The sequence below is a fragment of the Pelophylax lessonae genome, assembly GCF_965119305.1.
Source record: "Pelophylax lessonae genome assembly, chromosome: 13".
Classification (NCBI taxonomy): Eukaryota; Metazoa; Chordata; class Amphibia; order Anura; family Ranidae; genus Pelophylax; species Pelophylax lessonae.
In genome coordinates this window covers 189,900,303-189,928,218 of record NC_138780.1, presented here as the reverse complement: position 1 = coordinate 189,928,218, position 27,916 = coordinate 189,900,303, and the positions used below count along the sequence as shown (strand labels likewise).

The following is a 27,916-nucleotide window of genomic DNA, read 5'->3' as shown; positions in this document are numbered from 1 at the left end:
CAGCAGACCATCCTTCTCTCTCAACGGGGAGCGATCGTGGGGGCCTGGCACCAATCGTGGCCGCCGATCCCATGGATTGGTCTCCCACGTTGCTGTCTTAGCCAATGAGCAGGGGAATCCCAGGCAGCTTAGACATTCCTGCAACATCGCTGGATAAAGGATCGTTGTCCTGTTGGAAGATGAACATTCGCCCCAGTCTGAGGTCCAGAGGGCTCTGGAGCAGATTTTCATCAAGGATGTCTCTGTGTATTGCTGCATTCATCTTTCCCTCTATCCTGACTAGTCTCCCAGTTCCTGCCACTGAAAAACATCTCTACAGCATGATAGCCACCACCATGCTTCACTGTAGGGATGGTATTGGCCAGGTGATGAGCGGTGCCTGGTTTCCTCCAAACATGACGCTTGCTATTCAGGCCAAAAAGTTCAATCTTCATTTCATCAGAGCAGAGAATTTTGTTTCTCATGGTTCAAGAGTCCTTGAGGTGCCTTTTTGGCAAACTCCAGGTGGGCTGTCATCATGGGCGTCCGCAGGTAGGGGCAAGGGGGGGCAAATGCCCCCCCTGGAATCTCAACTTCCCCCTTTCAAGTGATTGTTAAGCCACTTTATACCATCCTGTCTGGTCTTTTTAATAATCCTGTTTGCCCCAGAGTCTGTGTTTTAAAAAATAAGCCATTCTTTACCAGTTTTCAGAGGGCTGAGGCCGCTCACGTGACCCATTGTCTCTCTCCTCTCCCCATCTGACAGCTGCCTGCAGCGGAGAGGACAGATGAGGACAGGAGAGCTATGGATGACGGAGGCACGTAAACTGACCACAGTGTCGGGGCTTAGTCGCCATGGTATACCGTGGTCAGTTTTCAGAGGGGAGGACATAGCCAGGCAGGATCAGCCAGGTATTTTAGGTGATAGAAGGGGCCAAATTACACAGTACAAGCACTGTGCTGTATAACATGCTTTAAGGGAACAGGGTCCATTTTTATTTTAGGTTAACAAATGCTTTAAAAATAAATGCTCCTGTTTGCTCTTTAAAAATGAATACTCAAAATAAGTATACAGAATAAGCCCCTCCCCTTCATGACTTTGTTGAAAAAGGGGTGGAGCATGGGTGACCTTAAAATGTTGCCCCCCCCTGAAAAAAGTTCTGCGGACGCCCATGGCTGTCATGTGCCTTTTACTGAGGAGTGGCTTCTGTCTGGCCACTCTACCATACAGGCCTGACTGGTGGAGTGCTGTAGAAATTGTTCTTCTTCTGGAAGGTTCTCCTCTCTCCACAGAGAAACACTGGAGCTCTCATCAGGTTATTGGTCACCTCCCTGACTAAGGCCCTTCTATCCCTAACCCTGTGTTTGACAGGACGACCCACTCTAGCAAGAGTCCTGGTGGTTCCAAACTTCTCCCATTTACAGATGATGGAGGCCACTGGGCTCATTGGGACCTTCAATGCTGCAGAAATGTTTCTGTACCCTTCCCCAGATCTGTGCCTCCATACAATCCTGTCTTGGAGGTCTACAGACAATTCCTTGGACTTCATGGCTTGGTTTTAACTCTGAAAAGCTCTGTTAACTGTGAGACCTTATAAAGACAGGTGTGAGCTTCTCCAAATCCTGTCCAATCAACTGAAATTACCACAGGGGGACTCCAATCAAGTTGTAGAAACATCTCAAAGATGATCAGTGGAGTCAGGATGCACCTGTCATGGCAAACGATGTGAATACTTATGTACATGGGATTTTTTTCATTTTTGAATAAATTTGCAAAGATTTTAAACAAACTTCTTTCACATTGTCATTATGGGGTATTGTTTGTAGAGTGTTGAGAAAAATATTGAATGTAATCCATTTTGGAATAAGGCTGTAAGGCTTCTTTCACATGGTCTGCCTCCATAGGCAGATCTGTGCTGCTCAGCGGGGGGATCGATACACAGATCCCCACTGAGCAGGCAGGTGACCTCTCCCTCTCTGCTCTGTGTGCGGAGAGGGAGGTGTCAGAGCCCCATGCATCTCTATGGGGGAACCGCCTGTCCGCTCTCATCCGATCCGATCCCCTGGACGCATGGAAAAGAGGGTTTCCATCCATCCGGATTTCACGGACAGGATCGGATGCGGATGGCAGCGGATATGTCTCCGCTGACATCCGCTGCCCCATAGGGATGCATGGGGGATCCGATCAGATCCGCCTAAAAAACTGACAGGTGAATCTGATCGGATCGCTCGTGTGAAAGGACCCTTACGTAACAAAATGTGGAAAAAGTGAAGCGCTTTGAATACTTTCCAGATTCACTGTAAGTATTAGGGGGTGAGGGGGGGGCTGCTGCACACAGAAGGTTTTTTTTTTTTTCGATCTTAATGCATAGAATACATTAAGATAAAAACCCTCCTGCCTTTTCAATCCCTTTAATTATTTGGCAACTGCAGCCAGTCAGCTGAAAACATAACCAATACACATATCTATTGTGTGACATCACTGACCTGACGAGGACGGACTATATTCCAATGTTGAGATAGCAAAGAATATGGAATTACACTACTTCTTAAAGTGGAACTGAACTATAAAAGTGAAAGTTTGCTGGTTTTTAGGGATCTGCAGAAATTGCTTCATTTTATATGTCGGCCTCCTGTGATCGTGCCTGCCAATAGCCCGCTGATGGGCGCGAGCGGTGTGCTCTGTGATCAGTGTTCGGAGGACACTGCTGATCACAGATTGAGGTAAAGAGCCAATTAGCAGCTCTTTACCATGTGATCAGCGGTGTCTGATCACGAATGTTAACAGAAGCCAGTTATCGGCACTCTAAAGCCCCGTACACACGTACCGATCGTCGGCCAAACGATCGGCCGTCTTTTGTACCCGGGCTGTCGTGTCTGTTGAAAAGTGCAAAAGACTGCACAAGAATTTTGTCCGCCGACTGCAGAAGTGATGTCATGTGATGGTTAACTTTCCCTGTGTTTTTCCTTTTCTGAGCATGCCCAGTCTTGCAAATCTGCGGTCTGTCGGCAGAATTCTGTACTGACTGGCAAACAATCGGCCGTTCTGGTGTCGGCATACAAAAATTTTAATGCTTGCATGACAGATTCTTTTCGGCCGAATGTGCGCTGTCGGCTGTCGGAGGCATCATACTAACAAGCCTACAATCGGCAGATCGGTCGTCGGCCGAAGCTTTTCGGCCGACGATCAGTACGTGTGTACGGGGCTTAAGGCCCCTTTCACACAGGTGGACCATTCAGAGTTTTTTTGGCGGATCTGAACGGTCACCCCATGCATCTCTATGGGGCATCGGATGTCAGCGGAGACATGTCCTCTGACATCCGATCCGTCAAATCTGGACGGATGGAAACCCTATTTTCCATCCGTCCATCGGATCGGATGGGATCGGACAGACGGTCCGTTCCCATCTGATTCCCACATAGAGATGCATGGGGACCTGACAGCTGTGTTTCCGCACACAGCACGGAGAACAGCTGTCATCCGCCTGCTCAGCGGGGGATCAGCAGATCGATCCCCTGCTGAGAAAAACGGAGTCCATCCGACGGACTTCATGTGTGAAAGAGCCCTAAAAGGGACATAACCGACTTCTCTAAAAGGGACATGTACGCTGATAATCGGTCCCACCAGTGCTGCCAATAAGTGGCCATCAGTGCCTCCTCATCAGTCACCTATCGGTGCAGCCTCATCAGTGCCTCCTTATCAGTGCCACCTATCAGTGCCTCCTCATTTGTCACCTAATAGTGCTGCCTATCAGTGCAGCCTCATCAGTGCCTCCTCATCAGTCACCTATCGGTGCAGCCTCATCAGTGCCTCCTTATCAGTGCCTCCTCATTTGTCACCTAATAGTGCTGCCTATCAGTGCAGCCTCATCAGTGCCTCCTCATCAATCACCTATCGGTGCAGCCTCATCAGTGCCTCCTTATCAGTGCCACCTATCAGTGCCTCCTCATTTGTCACCTAATAGTGCTGCCTCATCAGTGCCCACCAGTCCTGCTATATCAGTGCCCATCAAAGCAATCTATCCATGCCCATCAGTGGCACCTCATGAGTGCTCATCAGCGCATATCAGTGAAGGAGAAAAATTACCTGTTTGCAAAATTTTATAACAAACTACCACCAAAAGAAAGCTCTATTTATGTGAAAAAAATAATACAAATTTCATATTGGTACAGTGTTGCATGACCACGCAATTGTCATTCAAAGTGCGACAGCGCTAAAAGCTGAAAATTGGCCTGGGCAGAAAGGGGGCTAAAAGTGCCCGATAGGCAAGTGGTTAAAGGACAAAAAAATGGCTGGAAAAAAAACAAAGGCAGCCACCGCATCTTAGGACTAGGTAAGCTGCAATATGTACATTTTTCTTCCTGGGTTGTATACACTTGTAGTACTAGCCCCACAGGAGCTATTAATAGATTGGGTTCTCTGTCTTTAGACGACTTGCTGTTTTTTCCTCGACTCTGAGAACACCGTTAGCCCAACTGACACACAAGGTTAAGCAAATGGATACTGCACTGCTACTGGGAGCACAAATATAGATATCCTGAACACCACTAAGGCTCAGCGTCAAAAAGCAAACATCAGATGGCTTAGTGATAAATTAACCCAATATATTGTCACTGGTTACAGTAAATAGCAGTATGAACATAAATGGGGTAAGTAAAGCATTAGGTCAATCACAGTTCACTGTGCAATATGTTCACTAAGCTAAAGCAGCATCAAATGGATTTCTATGCAGCTAAATTAGAGTAAACATGGTAATCCACAAAATCAGCAATAAGTAATTGCTTTAGAAAACAGTAACGGCAATGATAATCAATACTGCGATCACTCCTCTGTAAACAGTAGGTTATCTCCACTTTAGAGTGCACTCAATATGAATGGCAGCAATGAAATATAAAACTGCTACTACTCCCTGAAGAGGCACATCTTACTATGGACAATAGGCAAATTTCTTGTGAAGCAGCTATCCGAGTGAACAGTCTTCAGACGGCTAGCGTTGGGGCCCTTTACGATGGTGTAGACAGTCCTAGTTAAGTTTGCATGTAGTATGTAATGCTGCTAGTTAGATGGCCAGTCCCTATGGGCTCAGTCTCTGCTAGCAGGTTAATGGCAGCAGTGTCCTCTCACTAGTCCCAGCAATACAGCAACAGAAGTCTCACTATTCAGATGTCAGCTTGCATCTGGATATGCCTGGAGTGACTCTGGTCCTCAGCATATGGCCCCAGACTTGTGGCAGGTTGATGTGCACACAGGAGCAGCAATGTGCACACCTCGATCCCCTCGCAGCAAACAGAAAGTTCCTTGGTATTCAGCCTGAGGAAATACAACGCTCTCTCCCCTTATACTGTACCTGGCTCACATTGGGAATTGTGGTCCGAAGACTGCCATAGTAAAGTTCCCTTCCTGAACTTCATCTCCCATGATTCAGTGCTGCCAACCATCAAATCTCTTGAGCTCCTTCTGCTTGTCAGCTCCCCCTGGTGGATGGAAGCGGTGTAGTGTTAACTCTTTCAGCTGAAATCCATTGGAAGCACAGACAGCACTGCAGCACAGCGTCCAAAGCCACTCTCTGTCTCTCTAGCCAAGTACCTGGCTTTGTAGTTCATGTATAACTCCAGGTTTACCCTAACACCCTCCTGAAGCAGAAATCCCAAACCAGCGGCCTGGGATCACAGGAAGTTGGTGGAATCTAGAGGATGAGCTAACCTACAGGGCACAGTGCCAGAAAAAAGTTAGGAATTGCAATAAAAACTGCAATATTTTTTAATGGTACTTAGGGATTTCTTTCTTTCTTTTTTTTTTTTTTATAACGTTAAGTTGGTCCAAAAGTCCCAGTCATTACAGGGGCAGGGAATCTTTCCCCCCACCCATTTGTTCTCTTCCTGCCCGGCCTATAGCAAAATGACAGCCGGGCGTGACCTTGGGGCCGCGCTGCGGGCGATCTGTCACCGGCTGTGTCTGATGACTGATCAGTGTACCGGCTTACTGCCAGTACCATGTAATTGCTGTAACCAATTACAACGGTGTTATATGACAATTGTAAAAAATGGCTAGCTTCCTGTCAAGCCATCCATTGTGTACAATTGTGTTGCTAGCTGTGATTGGTCACAGTGATCACATGGTAGAGACAGGGCCAATAACAGCCCATCTGTACCATGTGATTAGCTATGACCAATGGCTAATCACAACAAAATACACTGAATCTGTTTCATTCATGATATGAAAAAATAAATAAATAAATCTGATTACTTCTCCATACTATGATAACACTGTATTGCCTTTTGTTTTCGCCTGTTTGGTGCTACCCTGGATGGCATCATTAAAGGTCTCACAGGGGCGAAGAGTACCTTTCTTCCGCAGGCTACTAAAGGCAAGGACCCACTTCATTGACGTGGGCCCCCCTCCTCAGCTCATATGAAGTTTTTTCATCCCTCAGGGTCGACTGACATGGGATCTGAGCCCTTCAGGGCCTCCTCTGGAGGATCCAAGCGAACTCAAGAGCGAGTCAAGAGCGGGCTTCTATAGACCCGTGGACAAGGCCCCTTCAGCATGAAGGTGCGCCCTCACCTGTATCTGGCATGGGGGGATGTCTTTGCTGGTTCCATAACCCGTTGACTCCCCTGATACAAGACAAGTGGGTCCACGAGGTCATTCGGTCCAGCTACAAGATCGAGTTTCGTTCTTCTTACCCTCCGGTAAGGTTCTTCCTTCCAACGTGTGACTGTCCCCGATCAGCTTACAGGCTCTTTTTGGGGTGGTGCAAGACCTTTTACTGTAAAGCAGGGATCTTCAAGCTATGGCTCTCCAGTTATTCAAAAACTACAATTCCCATCATGCCTAGTCATGTCTGTGAATATCAGAGTGTTAAAATGCCTCATGTGATGTGTAGTCCCACAACAGCTGGAGGGCCATAGTTTGAGGATCCCTGCTTTAAAGGGTGATGGTCCTGGTTCCAACTTTGGAACGTTTTCAAGGATTTACTCAAACTTGTTTACAGTCCCGAGGAAGGAAGGCATGGTGCGTCCAATTCTGGACCTCAAGGTGCTGAACTGCTTTGTGATGGTGCAGAGGTTCAGAATAGAGTCCATTCGCACGGTGGTGGACATCAAGGACACTTACCTTCACATTCCAATATGTGTCGGTCTCCAGCACTTCCTCTGCTTTGCCGTGGGAGAGGAGCATTATCAGTTTGTGGCGTTACCCTTTGGTCTTGCCTCTGCGAGGACGGGTCTTCACAAAAGTGTTGGCCCCCGTGCTGAGGACGTCCTCCTTCTGTGAGCGGAATCTCCTACTACTCTGGTGGAAAACCTGGAACTCACCATACGAGCTTGAGGGAATTTGGCTGGATTCTGAATTTTCAGAAGTCTGCTCTGGTTCTGTCCACAAAGCTGGACTATCTGGGTCTGACTCTGGACTCGGCCTTAGCCAGAGTGCTCCTTCCTCTGGACAAACTCCGGAAACTGCAGACTGTAATTCGTCTCCTGCTCTCCAGTAGATGGTAATCCCTCCAAACTTGCATGTGGGTGCTGGGCCTGATGGTTTCTACCTTTTGAGGCGATTCTGTTTGCACAGTTCCATACAAGGTCCCTGCAAAATAGATTCTAGCCAAATGGGACAAGAATCCACAGTCTCTAGACAATCAGATGTGGCTAAGCCGGGGAACAAAGGAGTCCCTGATATGGTGGCTTCGTTCTTTGGTGCTTCGGCTGGGCAAATCCTTCCTCCCTTGTATTGGACAGTGACCACAATGAATGCCAGCCTGTCCAGCTGGGGAGGCATCCTCAGCAAAATTTCTGCTCAGGGGATCTGGACACTGGAAGAGTCCAGACTACTGATCAATGTCTTGGAACTCTGAGCGATCAGACTGTGCCTGGAACATTGGACTGATCGCCTTCAGGGATGTCCAGTGCACATTCAATCGGACAATGCCATGGCCGTGGCTTATGTCAATCACCAGGGGGGCACAAGAAGTGTCCTGGTAGCTCTGGGGGTAGCTGGAATTCTAAGGTGGGCAGAACGGTTCGTTCCAGCCCTCTCCGCCATACACATTCCCGTGGTGGAAAACTGGCAGGCAGGTTACCTCAGTCGGCAGGCATTGGAATAAGGAGAATGGTCCCTTCATATGTAGGTGTTTCTCCGGTGGGGCATTCCCAAGGTGGATCTGTTGGCATCCCATCTCAGCAGAAAGGTGCAGAGGTTTGTGGCTCGATCACGGGATCCTCTGGCAGATGCCACAGATGAGCTGGTGGTCCCGTGGGGTCAGTATCATCTGATATACGCCTTTCCCCGGCTAAAACTTCTGCCGAGTCTTCCCTTCTCTCAAGCTTCTGCCAAGACTTCTACGCAGGATCGAGGCAGAAGGGATTCCGTCATCTTAGTGGCCTTGGACTAGCCTCGCCGGGGCTTGATAAGCCGATCTGGTGCGGCTGGTCGCTGACATTCCTTGGAAGCTTCCTCTCAGGGAGGATCTGCTGTCCCAAGGATGTCAGGGATACCTCCTGCAGGTATCCCTCAAGGGTGATTAGAATCAGGACACAAAGGAATAAGGTGCAAATACATTTAATAAGCAAGTGACATATTCCAATAGCAACACCAGTGGACAAAAACAAGTAGCCAAAATATAAATGCAACAGCAAACCCCAATAGTGGCCTAACAAACTAACTACACAAGGAGCAGGCAATAGCAAGACAGGAATGGAACAAGAGACAAGGAAAGTGGGGAGCCAAGTACAGGAAGCAGGGTACAGGGAACAGAGCTCAGGATAAGGGTACAGGTTACAGGATACCGATAAAGGTTCAGGATCAGGCTCAGACAGGAATACAGCTAGCAGAGAAGGGTTCAGGATCAGGCTCAGACAGGGATACGGCTAGTAGAGAAGGGTTCAGTATAAGGGATCAGGAACAAGCTCAACCAGGGACAAGGCTAGCAAAGAATGCTGAAGCGTGAAGGGCGGGCTTATATTCCCACAGCAGTTCTCAGGTGCAGCCTAATTAAGGTACAGTCCAACTGCAGGGAGACACCTGCTGGTGGGCCCAGGAACTGTGCCCTTCAGTTACTGGAACAGCAGAGCCACCAACAGGTGACCGACGTAATAACACCGATCCTGACAAAGGACCAATCTTCCATCCTGCTTTACAGACGCTGGCTTTGTTGGCTTGGCTGTTGAGCGCCAGGTGCTGATGGATAGAGGTTTGTCTGAGTCAGTGATTCCAACGCTGTTAAAAGTTAGGAAATCTACTTCCAGGAAGATCTACCATCGTACTTGGAAGACATACATTGCGTGGTGTGAGTCTCTTGAGGTTCATCCTCATTCTTTTTTGGTGGGTCGGATCTTGACCTTTCTTTAATGGGGGGTTGAGCAGAAACTGGCCTTGAGTACTATCAAGGGTCAGGTGTTGGCCTTAGTGGTTTTCTTTCATTGAACCTTGGCCACATACTCCCTGGTGTGTGCTTTTCTTCTGGGAGTTAGGCACTTGACCTCTCCAGTGCAGTCTCTGTTGCCACCTTGGAACCTCAAATTTGTGCTCTCAGTCCTCCAGAAGCCTCCTTTTGAGAATCTTCAGGAGAGTCCCTTGCTTGTGCTGTCCCAGAAGGTGGCCTTTTTGGTGGCTTTCACCTCTGCGAGCAGGGTGTCTTAATTGGCAGGGTTATCCTGTCGTTCACCCTACTTGGTGGTTCACAGTGATAAGGTGGTTCTTCGTCCCTGTCCATCGTTCATTCCTCAGGTTGTCTCTAATTTTCATTTGAAAGAAGACATTGTGTTGCCTTCCCTGTGTCTCAGGCCAAAACATCTGAAGGAAATTGCTTTGCATGCCTTGGATGTAGTCCATGCAATTCAGGTGTACCTGGCATCTATGGAGTCTTTTAGGAAGTCTGACTATTTGTGCTCATGGATTGGGCCTCAGAAAGGGTTGTCCTCTTCCTCTGCCACCATTTCCAGATGGATCAGACAGAGGGTGATTCAGACCTATTCCATCAAGTGTCAGGTTCCTCCTTTCCCTGTCAAGGCGCACTCTTCTCAGGCGCTCAGTGCCTCCTGAGCCTTCCGTCATCAGCCGTCAGTGACGCAAGGCGGCCACCTTGTCGTCAATGCACACTTTCACAAAGTTCTATAAAAAGCATGTGTTGGCATCTGCAGATGCTTCCTTTGGACACAAGGTTTTGCAGGCTGCTGTTTAGAGGACCTGTTTGAGGGTGTATTGTTTTTGCAGGTGAGCTCCAGTTGTTTTTGGTTGAGCTAGTTGGCTATAGTTAGTCTTGGGAGTTTCTTTTTGCTGTTCCCTCCCCTCATGTTTAACACTGCTTTGGGACGTCCCAATGGTTAGAAAGATCAGGAGCTGTGTCCATCAATAAACGCAAGAGAAAATGGGATTTTTGACTTACCGTAAAATCCATTTCTCTGATGTTCATTGACAGACACAGCACCCACCCCTCTGTGGAGTTGCAATTCTTCTGCTTGTAACAAAACTGACATCCTATAGCAGACAGAGGGAGTATACCCCCTGGGACTGCCCATAGGTGTAGCCAGACTTTTTTTCTGCCTAGTGTCCTACTCCTGTAGGGGGCAGTATAACCCAATGGTTAAGAAGATCAACAGCTGTGTCCGTCAATGAACATCAGACAAATGGATTTTACGGTAAGTCAAAAATCCCATTATTTTGTTTTTTTTATCTTCAGATGCCATTTAAAGCCAACTGCACACTTAAAAACCACCAAAAAAAAACACTTCCTTTATTTTTCCACTATTGTCTAAAATGCATTTCACCAAAAAAAATCGAAATTTTTCTAAACCTTTACAATTTTTGTTAAAAATTTAGAGGAAGTAAATACTCGGCTTCATTCAGCTTTACACATAAAGTGTAAATTATTAGGGCTATATAATTTCCTGTAAATAAATAAGGCAAGCACTGGAAGGAATCTGGGGCAGCGTTTTCTCCAGGAGAGTAAAGCATTTCAGCTTTTCTGTTTTCTGTTGCTCATCTAGTGCCCAGGTCGAAGATGCCCAAATGTACCCTGTGTACCCTGTACATCCCCCCCCTTTTACAATAAAAAAAAAAAAATTTCCCTCTCCCAGTACAATTTTTCCCCTCCCAGCTCTTCTTCACTCTCAACCTGCTGCCCACTATGTGATTTACCCAAACCATCTCTTGAGCATAGACTGTTGAGCTGCCCCCCCGGTCAAAGCCTTTTGAACTAAAGTGGAACTGTTTGTGGCCTCCCACACCGGTTTGGCTCCCTACAGAGACCCTTATCTTTTGCTCTTTGGAAACTTTGATATGGTGCTTCAAAAAGTCTCCAAACCACAGGCACGCATCCTCACTAACCACAAACTATGGCTGTCGTCGTACTATATGATAGCCAGAAGATCTATTCTTGCCAAATGGATACAAAACTCCCCTCCTACACTCAGCGATTTGAGGCTGGGCCTTCAACAACTCTACGACAGAGAAGCCCTGGACATTAAAACTTCCAACCCTCAAAACTCTGCCAAGTTCGACCAAAAATGGTCGCCCTTCCTGAAACCTGTTTTTCACTACTGAACACCTCCCCTGTGGGGTAGGACTCCTACGGACCCGCCACTAGCCGATTCCGCCACTGAGCTACCTCTTTAACTTAATCCATCACTTCGAACAATTTATACCAGGCTGTTATTCATACCACGGCATACAGCGGCAGGTAGGCTGAAACCTTATAGGGTAACCTCACACCCCTACTATAAACGGAATGGTCTTTTCACTTCCTGCTCTCCCCTTTCATGGCATCATCTTATCCTTTCATGATCTGGACCTTGCACGAACTACCCGGTTTTGACTAGGCCAAGCATACTATCTCCATTTCCAAATTGTTCCACAATTGTCGGAGGATATGCATTTTCTGCTTGTATCTCCCCTCCCTCCACCCTTATCTTCTCCCACTTGCTAGGCAGGTTGATTGTTGTTTATCTTTTGATACCTGTTACCTACTTAAGGCTTGCCGCTTCTTACATCTGTTTTTGCATCTTAGTTGTTGGAAACTCAATACATTTTTTCTTTCAAAAAAAATCCCCCCCCCCCTTCCCAGCACAATCTTTGCTGCCCCCCTCCCGAAATCCTTCCTGCTAGCACAAATCCCCTCTCATAGCACAACCACCCCTCAAATCTGCCCTCCTAGCACAAATCTTTCCCCCCAAACTTCCCCTCCTAGCACAAGTCACTTCTTCTACACCCTCCTGACACAACACCCCCGTCCCCCACAAGTCACCCCTCCAGCCTTCCCCCCAAAAAAACTTCCCCTTGTGGAACAAATCCCCCCAGTGATTTTAGCTACATACTGTATTTTTGTATAAAAACTTCAGACTCAATTTACTAAGCTTTGACACATGTTAAATGCCTACACAATTTACCCTCATGTGCCTGTTATTCTCAGCTCTCATTGGCTCTTTGCCTGGTGAATATTGAATTAGCCGCATAGCCATTTCTTTCCTCAGTCATTCATTTGTGTCAGGTTTGCAGTTTCCGTTGTTCCGTCTCACACTTCTTAAAGGATTAAATGATTACCCTCTCTGGCCTATTATCTCCAGCGTATAATCAACTTTAAGATGCTTCCAGATACTTATCTCCTAAAGTGGTTTGAAATGATTTGATCCTTAACGCCGTATTATATTATTGCGTTCGCCACTTGTCCCGCTGTCCAATTTTTACGCTGATGAGTGATACCTGAGCGTGTCATTGGTTGTTCTCTCTGCTGGATCGTCTTTGCTCTTTTTCTTCCGTTCCATCTGGTGAAATGGTTTATAATAGACTACTTCTGTCTATCATTTTATTTATATAGATTCTTATCTTCAGTAATTGTTGGTTTTAGAACTGTCCCTACTTTTGGTCTTACTTTGTTTTTCCTATGCAGAGGAGGCAATAGTCTAGGGCAGCTTTTCTCAACCTTTTTAACATGGATGAACCCTTGAAATAACTTTCCAGGCAAAAAGTTATTATATTTACAACTCACAGTACATTAGCCTGATGGTCAGCGGGATGAATGCTCCTTACATTGGTGATCAGTGGCAAGAATGCCCCTTAAATTGGTGGTCAGTGGGAAGAATGCCCCTTACATTGGTGGTCAGTGGGAAGAACGCTCCTTACATTGGTGATCAGTGGGAAGAATGCTCCTTACATTGGTGATCAGTGGGAAGAACGCTCCTTACATTGGTGATCAGTGGGAAGAATGCTCCTTACATTGGTGGTCAGTGGGAAGAATGCTTCTTACATTGGTTGTAAGTGGGAAGAATGCTCCTTATATTGGTGGTCAGTGGGAAGAATGCTCCTTATATTAGTGGTCAGTGGGAAGAATGTCCCTTACATTGGTGATCAGTGGGAAGAATGCTCCTTACATTGGTGATCAGTGGGAAGAACGCTCCTTACATTGGTGATCAGTGGGAAGAATGCTCCTTACATTGGTTGTAAGTGGGAAGAATGCTCCTTATATTGGTGGTCAATGGGAAGAATGTTCCTTATATTGGTGGTCAGTGGGAAGAATGCTTCTTATATTGGTGGTCATTAGGAATAACTCCCTCTTACAGATAGCTAAAAAAGATCATTGGTGTAAGTGGTTACTTACAGTATCTGAGAGGCAGGAATTGCCCATTGGTCAAGGAACCCCTAGCAACCTGTAGAGCAAGGGTGGGCAAACTGCGGCCCTCCCAGTTGTTTAAATTGGTGGTCAGTGGGAAGAATGTTCCCTAAATTGGTGGTCAGTGGGAAGAATGCCCCTTACATTGGTGATCAGTGGGAAGAATGCTCCTTACATTGGTGATCAGTGGGAAGAATGCTCCTTACATTGGTGGTCAGTGAGAAGAATGCCCCTTACATTGGTGATCAGTGGGAAGAACGCTCCTTACATTGGTGGTCAGTGGGAAGAATGCTCCTTACATTGGTGATCAGTGGGAAGAATGCTCCTTACATTGGTGATCAGTGGGAAGAACGCTCCTTACATTGGTGGTCAGTGGGAAGAATGCTCCTTACATTGGTGGTCAGTGGGAAGAATGCTCCTTACATTGGTGGTCAGTGGGAAGAATGCTCCTTACATTGGTGGTCAGTGGGAAGAACGCTCCTTACATTGGTGGTCAGCGGGAAGAATGCTCCTTACATTGGTGGTCAGTGGGAAGAATGCTCCTTACATTGGTGGTCAGTGGGAAGAATGCTCCTTACATTGGTGATCAGTGGGAAGAATGCTCCTTACATTGGAGGTCAGTGGGAAGAATGTCCCTTACATTGGTGATCAGTGGGAAGAATGCTCCTTACATTGGTGATCAGTGGGAAGAATGCTCCTTACATTTAGCTAAAAAAGATCATTGGTGTAAGTGGTTACTTACAGTATCTGAGAGGCAGGAATTGCCCATTGGTCAAGGAACCCCTACCAACCTGTAGAGCAAGGGTGGGCAAACTGCGGCCCTCCCAGTTGTTTTAGAACTACAGTAATCTGCAAAAGTCTTAGACAGGTGTGAAAAAATGCTGTAAATGAAGAATGTTTTCAGAAGTGTTCATAGTTTATTTTTATCAATTAACAAAATTAGTATAAAAAAAAAAAAAAGCTAAATGAACAGAATCCAAATCAAATCAATATTTGATGTGATCGCCCTTTGCCTTCAAACCGGCATTAATTCTTCTAGGTACCCTTTACACACAGTTTTTGAAGGAACTCGGCAGGTAGGTTGTTCCATACATCTTGGAGAACTAAGCACAGATCATCTGTTGATGTTGGCTGCCTCAAATCCTTCTGTTTCTTCATGTCATTCCAGACAGACTCGATAATCAGGGCTCTGTGGGGGCCAAACCATCACTTCAAGGACTCCTTGTTCTTTCTTACACCAAAGATAGTTCTTAATGACATTTGCTGTATGTAATTGGGGTGGTTGTCATGCTGCAAATGCTTCCCTATTGGTATGGCATTATGGATAAGTATCTGCCTGTATTTCTCAGCATTGAAGACACCATTGATCTTGACCAAATCTCCAACTCCATTGGCAGAAATGCAGCCCCAAATTTGCAAGGACCCTCGACCAAACTTCACATTTGCCTTCAGACACTCTTTATTGTACCGCTCTCCAGCTTCGCCAACACAATGCCTCCTTCTACAGCCAAATATTTCACATTTTGACTCATCAGTCCAGAGCACCTGCTACCATTTTTCTGCACCCCAATTCCTATGTTCTCTTGCATAGTTGAGTCGCTTATGGCACTTTTCCACTGCAAGTACCGGCTTGGCTCTACTCGGCCCTGCTTGGCCCGGTTTGCTTTTCCACTGCACCGTACATGGTACGGTGTTGGAACGGTTCGGTACGGTATGGTTTGCTTTTCCACTAAAGTAGTACTAAAGTTAAGTGGGTGGGATAACAACGGGGTGGGTGGGATCTCTGACCAATCAGTGGCTAGTAGTGACTGCATGCAAAGGATTGTGGGATATGGTACCGGGTATGGTACCTCTTGGAACCACAATCGAGGTGGTACTGTTTTTGAGAGCCGTACCGTTCGGTTCCATGCAGTGGAAAAGCGCCGCCGTACCGTACCGAACCGTTCCTACACCATACCATGCGGTACCAGCAGTGGAAAAGCACAAAAGCGAGCCGAACCGTTCAGTTCCATGCAGTGGAAAAGCGCCATTAGACTTGTTTCCACTTTGAAGGTTTGGCTTTTTGTGCGCAATTCTTGCATGCACAGAGGAAGATCCATAAAGACATGGATGAGTGAGTTTGGGGTGGAGGAACTTGACTGGCCTGCACAGAGTCCTGACCTCAACCTGAGAGAACACATTTGGGAGGAATTAGAGCAGGGCCTGCAAGCCAGGCCTTCTCATCCAACATGAGTGCCTGACCTCACAAATGCAGCTTTAGTCTAGATTTGGATGGGCCTATGCCTTATTTACAAAAGCTGGTGGGGGTGGGTCATCCTCGAATGATTCTCCAAACCTGGTGTAATCCTCACTTTGACTCATCCGAGGGGTGAACGCAGCACGTGGTAACAATCTCGTTCCCTTTTCGGCTGTTTCCCGCTTTAATGAAAGTTTTCCATATTTTTTTTATACTCTTAATCTACATATTTCATCTCCATGTCAGGGGAACGCAGGGCTGCTGTTAGGAATGATGGGGCCCCGTACAGCCTACCTGATGGGGCCCCCTTCAACCCCATCCCTGGCCCTGCCTCAAAACAAAATGCAGGTTTGTCACCGTTTACGTATATGTGCGGGACCAACATGCATGTTTGCAATTACGCATGAGCAAGGGGGAATGGGGGCTTTAAAAAGGTTTTACATTTTATTTTATTATTTATGTTACTTTGTGCAAAGTTGCTGGGGCTATCATGCTGCAGGGATGACCAAGATATCACCCTTCCAATCCAGGGACGTGCCGGTGTTCTGTCAGAATAGCGCTACCTATCAGATTCTGCTACCGGAAGTAATATACAGACGAGAACAACTTACTGCGCATGCGTCATGCATTCCAACATGGCTGCTATGCGTACCAATAGCTTTCCTAATGTGACAGAACACGAAGCAGCAGCGGACATCTTCTTACACCCACGCAAGTCTTCAATTTTACATTTATTTTATCAGTAAACTGACCTTATAGAATAAATCACAGTATTACATTTGTATTATTATTGTATTCTAGTAAATATAGCGAGAAACCTGCGGCCAATGTGGTGACGGCCACCTTGGTACACCCCGCACTGCTCAGCGACAAACTGATTCTATAGTGAAATAGACTGTTCCACTCGGTTGCGGTGAAATAGTCTATTTCAGTATATAAGGTGAGTTTACTGCTAAAATAAATGTAAAATTCAAGACTTGTGTGGGTGTAAGAAGATGTCCGCCTCTGCTCCGTGTTCTGTCACATTAGGAAACCTATTGGAACGCATAGTCGCCATGTTGGAACACATGGTGCATGCGCAGTAAGTTGTTCTTTCCGAATGCCACTTCTGCTAGCAGAATCTGATAGGTAGCGCTATTCTGACAGAACACTGATACATCGATGGGCGGGAAGAGGTTAAAGGGGAGTGGTTTGACTGCACATGTTTACTGTCCCCCAAACACAAGTTTAAAGTAGCATCTCACTGTGTCCTATGATCACCAGCATGAAAATCACACAGGCTACAGGTGCCCTGTCACAGTGTCACATGGATGCTGGGGATGCTGACTTTGTTATGCAGTAACACTCACTACAGTCATAGCTTAAAGTCAGCATCCCCAGAATTCATGTGACAATGTGACAGGGCACCAGCAGCCTGTGTGATTTTTATGCTGAGATCATAGGACACAGTGAGGACTCTATCTGTTCTTCACTCACTGTGTCCAATCCAGCCACGCTGTCCTCCTGCTGTTCCCTGTCAGCTGCTGAGCAATCTGCCTCCGTACATGATCACACTCTGCACTTGAGTAAGGGGAGGCGGGGCTGAGCAGAGAATTATTGTATCCCTCCGCCAGGCAAGGCAGTGGACAGCAGCAGCCAGGACTATATGGCAGCAAATCACCATGGAACTAAATCCCATGTATACATGCGACCCGAAAATGGAAAAAAAGTCCCGCCACTGCACTCACCTCCTGGGCCCTTCTGCTGTCATTATAGGGCCCAGGAAAATGTAATTACACCCCAAGAAATTACAAATTAGGAAAAGGTTTAGAAAAAACGATTTTTTTTTGAACATGCAGACATTAACTGTGATGCTGCCCGGGCCCCTTGTAGAGCTGATGGAGCCCGGGCCCGGTACAACAGGGCTGGTTGTACTGCCCTATCAGCGGCCCTGGAACGGACAGTCTTCACAGACCAGTGACCGCGTGTCCCCCTCATTCTTGTTTGTAAATGTGTTCGCCAAAATAATTCCACAGTGAAAAGTGTACAATTTAGTGAGGTAGTTAAATCTCACAAATAACACCGCACACTCTGCTGATCTAATATATTTCTTTCGTAAATCGATTTGGGAAAAAAAAAAAAAGCAAGCTCACATTTTGCTTTTCTTTCTGGGGAAACAGATTCGTTTTTAATCCTTTCCAACAGATTTAAAAGGAAAAAAAAAAAAAAAAAATGACTCCGATAGGGATTTTTTAATTTAATTTGCATGACCATCAGGCTTACTGCTTGCTCTCATTAAAAGCCTGTTCTAGTAATTGTGGAACATCCCACACACAGATTATAAACTTTGTCGAGAAAGTCGTTGTGGAGACGCTTTTTAATGACAAAGTTAAGTCAAGCACGCATATTAGTTACAATATTTGTAGAATGTTGGAAATGCTTGGTGTATGTGCTGTGATTTTCCAGGGCAGGGGTCTCCAGACTTTCTTAACAAAGGGACTGGTTACTGTCCTTTAGTCTAAAGGGGGGCCAGATTGTGGCGAGTGGGAGTAGAAAATACCCCAAACTTGGTGGTCAGTGGGATAAAAAAAGTACATATTGACTGTGGTCAATAGGAGGAGGAATAGTGCTCCATCATTGGTAATAGTGGGAGGAATAGTGCCCCATCATTGGTGTCAGTGGGAGGAATAGTGCCCCATCATTGGTGTCAGTGGGAGGAATAGTGCCCCATCATTGGTGTCAGTGGGAGGAATAGTGCCCCATCATTGGTGTCAGTGGGAGGAAAAGTACCCCATCATTGGTAATAGTGGGAGGAATAGTGCTCCATCATTGGTAATAGTGGGAGGAATAGTGCCCCATCATTGGCGTCAGTGGGAGGAATAGTGGCCCCATCATTGGTGTCAGTGGGAGGAATAGTGCCCCATCATTGGTGTCAGTGAGAAGAATAGTGCCCCATCATTGGTGTCAGTGGGAGGAATAGTGCCCCATCATTGGTAATAGTGGGAGGAATAGTGCTCCATCATTGGTAATAGTGGGAGGAATAGTGCCCCATCATTGGCGTCAGTGGGAGGAATAGTGGCCCCATCATTGGTGTCAGTGGGAGGAATAGTGCCCCATCATTGGTGTCAGTGGGAGGAAAAGTGCCCAATCATTGGTAATAGTGGGAGGAATAGTGTCCTATCATTGGTGTCAGTGGGAGGAATTTTGCCGATCATTGGTGTCAGTGGGAGGAATAGTGCCCCATCATTGGTGTCAGTGGGAGGAAAAGTGCCCCATCATTGGTAATAGTGGGAGGAATAGTGCCCCATCATTGGTGTCAGTGAGAGGAATAGTGCCCCATCATTGGTGTCAGTGAGAGGAATAATGCTCCATGTCAGTAGGAGAGAAAGTGCCCCAATGTATGGATGAAGACAAGCAAAGAGTCGCACCTGGCCCATGGGCCACAGTTTGGAGAGCACTATTCCAGGGGGTTTAATTCAACTGTAGTGCTTACCCGTGAGTTCAGCCCAGCCAGGGAATACAGTTTTAGGAACATAAAACTTCCAAGAAAAGGGTTGCCCTTGCAGGGGTTTCCAGCATCATTTCAAACACAAGGAAAAGTATATCAAGCCTTCTGGCTTCCTCTCGCAGTGCTGCTTTTCAGGCCCCCAGCCTGAACCCTCTCTCAGCACCACTGTGCTCATTTGAAATTCTGCACCTCCCTCTCGGCTCTCTCTTAAAGCTCCCTGATGCCCTTGACCACGCCCTGTCCTCTGGGCATGGGACCTCATATCTTCTATGTGAAGCCCTAGACTAATGTCAGGCCCTTGATTATAAGACTCTGCACACACAGCCTGCTGGTCTCCAGTAAGCTCCGGACACAGGATAAAAAGCTCTTCAAAGCATCTGACCATCAGAACCCAATCCAGATGTTGCCAAACCTGGAAAAAAACAAAAACACCATTTTGTCTGATCATAATAAACATTCTGGAGCCCCTCCATCTGCATTCACTGAACTGTGTTGCCATTTACCTTTTTCAACCCCGTGTCAGGCCTTCTACCCTCTCAAAACTCTTTGAATACTCTGGACTCCAGAATGCAATTCAGACATGCCAAACCTGGAGAAAACTGGAAACCCAATCTTCTCTGCTCTTAATGGACATTCTGGAGCCCCTTTATCTCTATCCATGTGAACTGTGTGTTATGGCGCTTTTCCACTGCATGGAACCGAACGGTTCGGTTGGCTTTTGTGCTTTTCCACTGCTGGTACCGCATGGTACGGTGTAGGAACGGTTTGGTACGGTACGGCGGCGCTTTTCCACTGCATGGAACCGAACGGTACGGCTCTCAAAAACAGTACCACCTCAATTGTGGTTCCAAGAGGTACCATACCGGTATCATATCCCACAATCCTTTGCATGCAGTCACTACTAGCCACTGATTGGTCAGAGAATTGTTGTTATCCCACCCACTTAACTTTAGTACTACTTTAGTGGAAAAGCAAACCGTACCGAACCATTCTAACACCGTACCATGCGGTACCAGCAGTGGAAAAGCAAGCAGGGCCGAGTAGAGCCGAGCCGGTACTTGCAGTGGAAAAGCAAACCGGGCCAAGCAGGGCCGAGTAGAGCCGAGCCGGTACTTGCAGTGGAAAAGTGCCATTATTTATCTCTTTTAACCCAGTGGCGGGGCACTGCACTGGCACAGTGCCCAACAATACAATATTCTGAACATAAAAATTATGAGAAACTGGACATTTAGGCTACAGAATATGGACAATGTTTCGTACCAGCAGTGCAGATAAAGCCTGAGGTTGCCCGTCCCCCACCACATTCCTATGATGATTTCACCCTCTTCTGGACCCTGAGAGAACCCTTGCTGCTGGATGTCAAGTAACTGTCAACATCATGCAGGCACTGACATAAACATTCACAGAAGGATCAAAGAAGTAAACCAATAAGGAGAAGACTCAGGCTACGGCGTCCCACGAGGGCAGGTTAAGATAAGTAAAAACCAGCATTTAGGTTGTGATTTTTTTTTTTTTTTTTTTGTTCTAGCAATCAGATAGCACGGGATGAGAGGGGAGTCACACTGATCCCCGAGTGGAGCTTTTAGTCCCGGGTCACACTTGTGCGATGCAGGAACGCTGCGAATTTGCAGCCTGTTCCCGCATCGCAAACGCACATCTGGCAGTTCACACTGCCATATGCGATACGCAGGGGGTGTCAATTAAATGTTAACGACACCCCCAGTTTGATCGCATATCTCAGTGCGATCTGACAGTTCGCACAGGATCGGATCGCACAAGTGTGAACCACTGTGCGATCCGATCCTGATGCGGCTGGAAAAAAGGGTCCTGTGCGTCTTTTGTGCGGGTGCAGTGCGAATTTAGCCATACAAAGTGTATGGCTGAATTCGCACCGCACATCCAATCGCATGTAATGAAGGAGCAGTGCGCTCCGATATTACATGCGATCGCCGCACTCGCAAGAGTGTGAACCGGCCCTTAAATGATTGTTCATAACAGATTATTTTGCGCACATATATTTCAGCTTTACAGGAACTTATTTGTATTCTCTACATCAAATTGACAATCTATGCAGATATCTGCTATTGTACCGTATGCTTTGGAAGCCTGTATGATGGCTTTTCAGATTGCTGCATGTTTTGTTGTTTTGTACATATAATCCACTTCCTCAGGAGAAATGGAGGTGGTACAATCTAGTACGTGTGTTTCTTAGATATATAATTCAGATCCTATTACATGGCTGCTGAGTGTGGGCAATAAATAGTGGCTTTTGAGATCCATTACGCCTACATGGATTGCTGGGATTACATATTGAGCAATGTTTAGTACTAAGATTACAAATATCTCTTTTTTTTTTTTTAAAACATGTTTGTTTGTGTGTGTGTGTGTGTGTGTGTGTGTGTGTGTGTGTGTGTGTGTGTGTGTGTGTGTGTGTATATATATATATACACACACACACTATATTGCCAAAAGTATTGGGACGCCTACCTTTACACACACATGACCTTTAATGGCATCCCAGTCTTAGTCCGTAGGGTTCAATATTGAGGTGGCCCACCCTTTGCAGCTATAACAACTTCAACTCTTCTGGGAAGGCTGTCCACAAGGTTTAGGAGTGTGTCTATGGAAATGTTTGACCATTCTTCCAGAAGCACATTTGTGAGGCCAGGCACTGATGTTTGACGAAAAGGCCTGGCTCGCTGTCTCTACTTCAATTCATCTCAAAGGGTTTCTATCGGGGTGAGGTTAGGACTTTGCAGGCCAGTAAAGTCCCTCCACCTCAAACTCTCTCATACATGTCTTTATGGACCTTGCTTTGTGCATTGGTGCACAGTAGAGCTGCACAATTAATCGTATGAAAATCGCAATCTCGATTCACCCCCCCGATGATCTAAACCTGACATATGCTCGATTCTTTGCATAGCTGAACAGCCGTGGAAAAAAAAAAAAGCCTCCCCGCAAACCTATCAGCAAGTCTCCCAGTAACTATAAACAAAATGATTACATTGTATCTTTTCCTTCCCTCTGCCAGGGAGAAAGGAAGTTTAACCTCTTAAAGACTAGACCTTTTTCTGACACTTGTTGCTTGCAAGTTAAAATCAGTTTTTTTGCTAGAAAAGTACTTAGAACCCCCAAACATTTTATATATTTTTTTAGCAGAGACCCTACAGAATAAAATGGTGATTGTTGTAATATTTTATGTCACACTGTATTTGCGCAGCAGTCTTTCAAACGCAATTAATAGACTTTAATGAATAAAAAAAAAAAAAAAAACGTAACAGTAAAGTTATCCCAATTCTTTTTTTTTGTTACACAGAGAATCGTGAGAGAATTGTGATCTTTATTCCAAGCTAAAAAATCGTGATTCTCATTTTGGCCAGAATCGTGCAGCTCTAGTGCACAGTCATGTTGGAACAGGAAGAGCCCTGATAGCATCCCAGACCTTGCTTTGTGCACTGGTCCAAATCATTTGGTGGAGGGGGGATTATGGTGTGGGGTTGTTTTTTAGAGGTTGGGCTTGTCCCCCTTAGTTCCAGTGAAGGGAACTCTTAAGATGTCAGCATACCAATACATTTTGGACAATTTCATGCTCCCAACTTTGTGGGAACAGTTTGGGGATGGCCCCTTTCTGTTCCAACATGACTGCGCACCAGTGCACAAAGCAAGGTCCATAAAGACATGGATGAGCGAGTTTGGGGTGGAGGAACTTGACTGGCCTGCTCAGAGTCTTGCCATAAACCGTGCTTGATAGGAAGATTCCTCCACCACCTTCAGTGCAAAAGATAGCGCACACAAACACAATGTGTTCTCACAATCTGCTTACCAGGTAGAAGGTAATATGAGGCATGTATCGTGTGCAGGCAGAGGATCCTCCAGTTTAAAATCAATCCCAAATTCAGCGTTCACGATCATCAGGAATAAAGCACAGGGACAGTAAACACAATTCATATACCATTGGAAGGAACAGAAAGAATACTCATGGTGCACTAGCTCTTGTTACCATCCGAAATTTATTAAAATCATACTCACAAAGGAAAAAGGTGGATTTGAGGATTATGGAGGCCACTGTGCTCTTAGGAACCTTAAGTGCAGCAGAAATCTTTTTGTAACCTTGGCCAGATCTGTGCCTTGCCACAATTCTGTCTCTGAGCTCTTCAGGCAGTTCCTTTGACCTCATGATTCTCATTTGCTCTAACATGCATTGTGATCTGGAAGGTCTTATATAGACAGGTGTGTGGCTTTCCTAATAAAGTCCAATCAGTATAATCAAACACAGCTGGACTCAAATGAAGGTGTAGAACCATCTCAAGGATGATCAGAAGAAAAGGAAAGCACCTGAGTTAAATATATGAGTGTCACAGCAAAGGGTCTGAATACTTAGGACCATGTGATATTTCAGTTTTTCTTTTTTAATAAATCTGCAACAATGTCAACAATTCTGTGTTTTTCTGTCAGTATGGGGTGCTATGTGTACATTCATGAGGAAGAAGAATGAACTTAAATGATTTTAGCAAATGGCTGCAATATAACAAAGAGTGAAAAATTTAAGGGGGTCTGAATACTTTCCATACCCACTGTATATATATATATATATATATATATATATATATATATATATATATATATAATAAAACCACATGCCAGCTTAAAGTGTCAGACTATGAAAATCTCTCATTACATGCTATTTAACAGAGTATGCTCACAAAGCCACTAAAGCATTCATTTTGTGTAGAGTGAAGTATACCTGGTTGATGTCCCCACTGCACCCTGAAATTGTGTAGATCAGCTGTTGTCATCTACTGAGCACGCTCCAGTTACAGTTCCCTTCTAAACTTTTCATTTCCTCCTTTTACTTATCTGTGCAGCCCATATGAGTATAGAGTCACGCAGTTAAAGTACCAGCATTTGACCTGGGATTAGGCTCTTGCAATCCCTCTCTTAATATAGGAGAGGAGAAGCAGCACAATGAGCCAACCAGTTGTGCTGCACTGCTCAAGAACCTGCTGACAGGAGCTGAGAGCAGAGAGATGAGATCATCAGTCTGCTACATCTCCTTTACTGTCCAATCACAGACTGGGAGAAGGACAAGACTAAAGCCCCGTACACACGTACTGATCGTCTGCCGAACGATCGGCCGTCTTTTGTCCGGTGCTGTCTTGTCTGTTGAAAAGTGCAAAAGACTGCACACAAATTTTGTCGGCCAACAACAGCCGACTGCAGAAGTGATGTCATGTGATGGTTAACTTTCCTTGTCTTTTTTCTTTTCTGAGCATGCCCAGTCTTGCAAATCTGCTGTCTGTCGGCCGAAATCTGTACTGACTGGCGAACAATCGGCCGTTCTGGTGTTGGCCAACAAAAATTTTAATGCCTGCACACCCGATTCTGTTCGGCCGAAAATGCGCTGTCGGTTGTCGGAAGCATCATACTAACAAGCCGACAATCGGCCGATCGTTCGGCGGCCGAATATTTACGGCCGACAATCGGTACGTGTGTACGGGGCTTTAGGAGTGTCAATTGCAGCAGACAGTAATCAAGTTAGAGAGACAGGGCTGCTCTGTGTGGCAGAGCTGTGTAAATCTCAGGACTGGATGGACAGAAATACAAATAATTTATCCCGTAAAACAGCCATATGATCTAATCCGCAAGAGCACAGGCATGCTTGAACAAATAATGGTCTTTCTAAACTGTTACAAGAGCACAGTTGTCTAAAAAAAACTTTGTAAGCTGTAGCATTCACACTGGAACACCTGAAGTCAGTCATTTTGAGGGGAGGGGCTTCCTAGTCCTGCCATTTTTTTGGACAGCTTCCTAAACCATATTCATCCAATCAAGACAAATGTTTTAAAGGATCTGCTGAGACTTGCAGTTATCTATGGAAAGCCCAGGTGTGCATGGTCAATAAAACAGTAAGCTTTCATTGTGTTTTCTCCCCAGGGAAGTGGATCAGGATTCGGACGGTTTAGTGTGCTACAAGGACTTTGAATTTGCAATGGACTACGGTGGGAGAGAGGACTAGATTGAACTGTATACATGGCGGGACGCAGGATTCATTATCAGTGCTGCTTTGTTTTCCTGAAAAGTGTCACCTGGAGCGATTTCCCTCCACTTCCTTTCCTGTGACACACTGTGGACCTCTGGACACTACTTTAAAGGATGGTTTGTAGGCATGTGGGGAGGGCAGCTCCTAGGTGAACCCAACAGAAGTCACCATAGCAGTAGAGATGCGAAAAGATGATCAAGATGTGAGAGTGCCAACTATGTTTAATAGGTACTGTTGATTTTTGTTTGTCCCAAAAGTATTCAACGCGTTTCAACTTCTCACCAATCCCCATTCATCCGAGCTACAGGGTGCAACATCTACCTAAGCATTGGTCAGCAGACATACTGTTTGATATACATTATTACATAAGACATCCTATATTTTACATTGAATGCTGACAGATATTAATGTATATGGTTCAATCCTTTAGCCCTGATGAAGGGAGATGGTGAGCCCATGAAACGCGTTGGATTCTCCTGTGATTGTACACAAAGTTATCAAAAACAAATAAAAGTAAAAATTTGGCTGGAGTTGTGTTTTTAAAAGCCTAAGTTTAGGTAAATTACAGCACAAGAGACAGTACTTACATTCAATATAGAGTGCCGCTTGTGCTGCTGGCAGGTATCTTAGTTGAAGTCAAAGGTCCTCTTCCCCAAGACCCGTCTCCCCTCCCCAACCACCACCATACCTCTGCAGCCATCATTATACCTTCACAGCCACCACCCCTCTGCAGCCACCACCATACCACCACACCTCTGCAGCCGCCACTATTCCTTCACAGCCACCACCACACCTCTGCAGCCACCACTATTCCTTCACAGCCACTACCATACCTCTGCAGCCACCACTATTCCTCCACAGCCACCACCATACCTCTGCAGCCACCACTATACCTTCACAGCCACCACCACACCTCCGCAGCCACCACTATTCCTCCACAGCCACCACCATACCTCTGCAGCCACCACTATTCCTCCACAGCCACCACCACACCTCCGCAGCCACCACTATTCCTCCACAGCCACCACCATACCTCTGCAGCCACCACTATACCTTCACAGCCACCACCACACCTCTGCAGCCACCACTATTCCTCCACAGCCACCACCATACCTCTGCACCAGCCACCACCAAACCTCCATAGCCACCACCATACCTCTGCAGCAGCCACCACCATACCTCTGCACCAGCCACCACCAAACCTCCATAGCCACCACCATACCTCTGCAGCAGCCACCACCATACCTCTGCAGCAGCCACCACCATACCTCTGTAGCCACCACCTTAACTCCGCAGCCACCACCTTAACTCCGCAGCCACCACTATACCTCCACAGCCACCACTATACCTCTGCAACAGCCACCTTAACTCCGCAGCCGCCTCTATACCTCTGCAGCAGCCACCGCCATATCTCTGCGGCAGCCACCACCATATCTCTGCGGCAGCTGCCACCATATCTCTGTGGCAGCCACCGCCATATCTCTGCGGCAGCCACCGCCATATCTCTGCGGCAGCCACCGCCATATCTCTGCGGCAGCCACCACCATACCTCCGCAGCAGCTACCACTATACCTCCGCAGCCACCACCACTATACCTCCACTGCCACCACTATACCTCCGTAGCCACCACCATACCTCTGTAGCCACCACTATACCTCTGCAGCAGCCACCACTATACCTCTGCAGCAGCCACCACCATACCTCTGCAGCAGCCACCACCATACCTCCCCAGCAGCCACCACTATACCTCTGCAGCCACCACTTTACCTGCACCATACCTCCACAGCCACTCCATTACCCCTGCAGCCACCACCATACCTCCACTGTGCTGCGAGGGTTAATACAAGTGCTGGACCTGTCACAGGCACTTGTCAACAGTGCTGATTCCCCCCCCCCCCCTCCTCCTCCTCCATTCATAGAAGCGGTGTTATAGCTTCCATCAATTAACAGTGCTCTAGAACTGGAGGAGGCGGACCGTTAATGAATCCCCTTGTTTGCCTTTTAAAAAGAGCGCTTTTAATTGGTGGAAGCTAAAATACAGATTCTATGAATGAAAGAGGGCGATGACAGGGCGCCTTTGACGGGTCCAGCAATCATATTATCCCCTGGTGCTGTGGCTGAGAGTAGAGGCCTTCATGTTTTAACTACAGCATAGGAAACTCAAGTCCTGCCCTGCCAGACAGGTCTGTGTTGTATGGCAGAGCTGTGTAAATCTCAGGACTGGATGGACAGCAATACAAACTATATGGATAACCATCTTTCTTATATGAATGAAACTGTTTGCCTGGAGTTCAGCTTTAACTGTCCATTATCTCCTCCCGTGGGGCTTTTTGATGCTCCGGCTGTCATTCTGACAAAGCACGGCGGTGCGCGCACGGGTCTCCCCATACCCCCCACGCCATCCTGGGAACATTGCTGGCACTGCAGAGGCGCAGCCTGAGCTGAACCCTGCAGAATGAAGGAAATTCAAGAAGGTTTAGTGAGCGTTGCTTAGCAATCCAGCGGATCCGTGTACACGAGAACGAGCGCTGACCTTGCTACTGTAACCAGGCAAATTCTCAGGAGCCGTGTGC

At 46.5% G+C, this 27,916-nt stretch overlaps 1 protein-coding gene across 1 annotated transcript in view; it reads left to right on the top strand.

Moving 5' to 3' along the window:
- The window catches only part of EFCAB11 (EF-hand calcium binding domain 11), a 71,524-nt gene extending 46,199 nt beyond the window's left edge, over positions 1-25,325 (top strand). The window contains exon 6 of the mRNA XM_082242805.1: positions 25,238-25,325. Coding sequence (XP_082098931.1) covers positions 25,238-25,319 — 82 coding nt within the window. The 3' untranslated portion in view covers positions 25,320-25,325. The remainder of the gene's footprint in view (positions 1-25,237) is intronic.
- The last annotated feature ends 2,591 nt before the right edge of the window (positions 25,326-27,916 follow it).